The 1,996-nt window shown below is 60.7% G+C and overlaps 1 protein-coding gene across 1 annotated transcript; it reads left to right on the top strand.

Annotated features, from left to right (window-relative positions):
- Positions 1–251: 251 nt before the first annotated feature.
- Positions 252–1,732, top strand: LOC123092282 (F-box protein At5g46170). Its single transcript, XM_044514004.1, has one exon. The coding sequence runs from the start codon at positions 375–377 to the stop codon at positions 1,488–1,490; it is 1,116 nt and encodes a 371-aa protein (XP_044369939.1). The 5' UTR covers positions 252–374; the 3' UTR covers positions 1,491–1,732.
- Positions 1,733–1,996: the final 264 nt, after the last annotated feature.

Below are 1,996 nucleotides of genomic sequence, written 5' to 3'. Positions count from 1 at the left end.
ACGAAGATGAATAATAAATAAACTATAAACAGTGGCTACTGGTAAGAAGCACGGCAGATGAAACAAGGGGAGGTAAAGAAAAGAAGAAGAAAAGTGGTCGTCCTGCTCCCTCCCTCTTAACGGTATGATTAGGATTAGGGTGGTGCCCGACAGCGAGTCATGGAGTTAAACAAGCGGAGAGGAGAGGAGAGGAGAGGGTCCCTCGCCCGCGCGCCTTTATAACTCTCTCCCCCTCGCCATCCATTACTCACCATCACCACCCTCTCCTTCCTCTTCCTCCAACCTCACCTACTCCCTGCCTCCTCCTGCTGCTGCTGCTGTCTCTCTCGCGCGCGCCACAGCTGAAGCGGAGCAGAGCAACCCTCCAGTCCAGAATGCAGTCCAGGCACCGGGTGTTCGCCGAGGACCTGCTCCTCGCGCAGCCGCAAGGGGAGGACCACTTCGACAGCGTGCCGGACTCGCTCGTGCTCCTCATCTTCAACAAGCTCGCCGACGCGCGCTCGCTCGGCCGCTGCTCCGCCGTCTCGCGCCGCTTCAACGCGCTCGTCCCGCTCGTCGACGACGCCTGCCTCCGCATCGACCGCGTCATCGCCGCCGGCGACGCCGACGACGCGCTCGGCGTCCCGGGCGGCCCGCGCCAGCGCGGCGTCCTCTCCAGCCTCCTCAAGACCGTGCTCCTCGCCGTGCTCAAGCCCTTCGGCCACTGCGACGCCGGCGCCAGGCCCGGCGGCCACGCGGGCGGCAAGCACGCGCCGCACCACTCGCCCGCGCAGGTGCTCAAGAACTTCAGCAGCATCCGCAACCTCCGCATGGAGCTCCCCGTCTCCGACGTCGGCACCGACGACGGCGTCCTCCTCAGGTGGAAGGCCGTCTTCGGCACCACGCTCCAGAGCTGCGTCATCCTCGGCGGGACCAGGCTGGAGCACGCCTCGCACCCGCACGCGCCCTCCGCCCCGGACGACCACGACGCCTCGGCCCCGCAGTCGCAGGGGGACGACGACAATGGGAGCATACCGGAGTCGTTCTACACCAACGGCGGGCTGAAGCTGCGCGTGGTGTGGACCATCAGCTCGCTCATCGCCGCGGCCACCAGGCACTACCTCCTCCGCGAGATCGTCAAGGAGCACCCCACCCTGGAGCGCGTGGAGCTGACGGACGCGCACGGCCAGGGCACGCTGTGCATGGAGCGCCCGCAGCTCAAGGAGTTCACCGACAAGCCGCTCGCCGCCGCCGCCGCCGCCAACCGCACGCAGGTGCCGGCCTGCAACATGAAGCTCCGGTACGCGCCGATGCTGGAGCTGTCGGACGGGACGAGGATCCAGGGCGCGACGCTGGTGGTGATCAAGCCCGTGGGCGAGGCCGGCGGCATCGGAGGTGGGCGCAAGGAGCTGGACGAGTTCGTGGCCGGCGCATTCGACGGGCCCTTCAGGGAGGCCGTGGCGATGCTCAGCAAGCGCCGCACCTACCTGCTAGAGATGAACGGCTTCTAATCCTGTGACCTGACCTTGTGCGCGCGAGATGGCGATGGCCACCAGATTGCTCTGCTCTGTTGGCTTCAGCTCTGCTCAGTGGCAGGCAGGCACACTAGCGAGGTGTTCCTTGTTGTAACAGCAGCGATCATGTCTAGTCATACCTCATTTCGTCGCTACTGCCTTTGCATCATTTCGTTGCGGTGATCTCATCAGATCGATTAATGGATGAATGAAATGAAGTGATACGACATTACCACATACTACTACAGTACATCATCCAATGAAGTGTTGTTTATATCATTGTTCTCAATACTTACTATAAAAAATGTCTTAAGATTTACGTACCACTGAATAAAAAGTTGAGCTTTCCTCCTCAACATGAAAAAGAGTAAACTGCATAGATAGATATTAAACCGAGGTGGTGTGAGTTTGTGAGCAGGAAACTTTAACCACTAGTGCTTCAGGCGGATAATATGCTCCACGTTGGTGTGGGAATGCTTTCTTTCTTCTTGTCATGAAATGAG

The sequence above is a fragment of the Triticum aestivum genome, chromosome 4B (genome assembly GCF_018294505.1).
Source record: "Triticum aestivum cultivar Chinese Spring chromosome 4B, IWGSC CS RefSeq v2.1, whole genome shotgun sequence".
In the NCBI taxonomy this organism is placed as follows: Eukaryota; Viridiplantae; Streptophyta; class Magnoliopsida; order Poales; family Poaceae; genus Triticum; species Triticum aestivum.
Note: the sequence above shows the minus strand (reverse complement) of the source record. Positions and strands in the feature narration are given on the sequence as shown.

Excerpts from the sequence above, each read along its gene's own strand:
- LOC123092282 (XM_044514004.1), top strand. The coding sequence starts at position 375 with ATGCAGTCCAGGCACCGGGTGTTCGCCGAGGACCTGCTCCTCGCGCAG.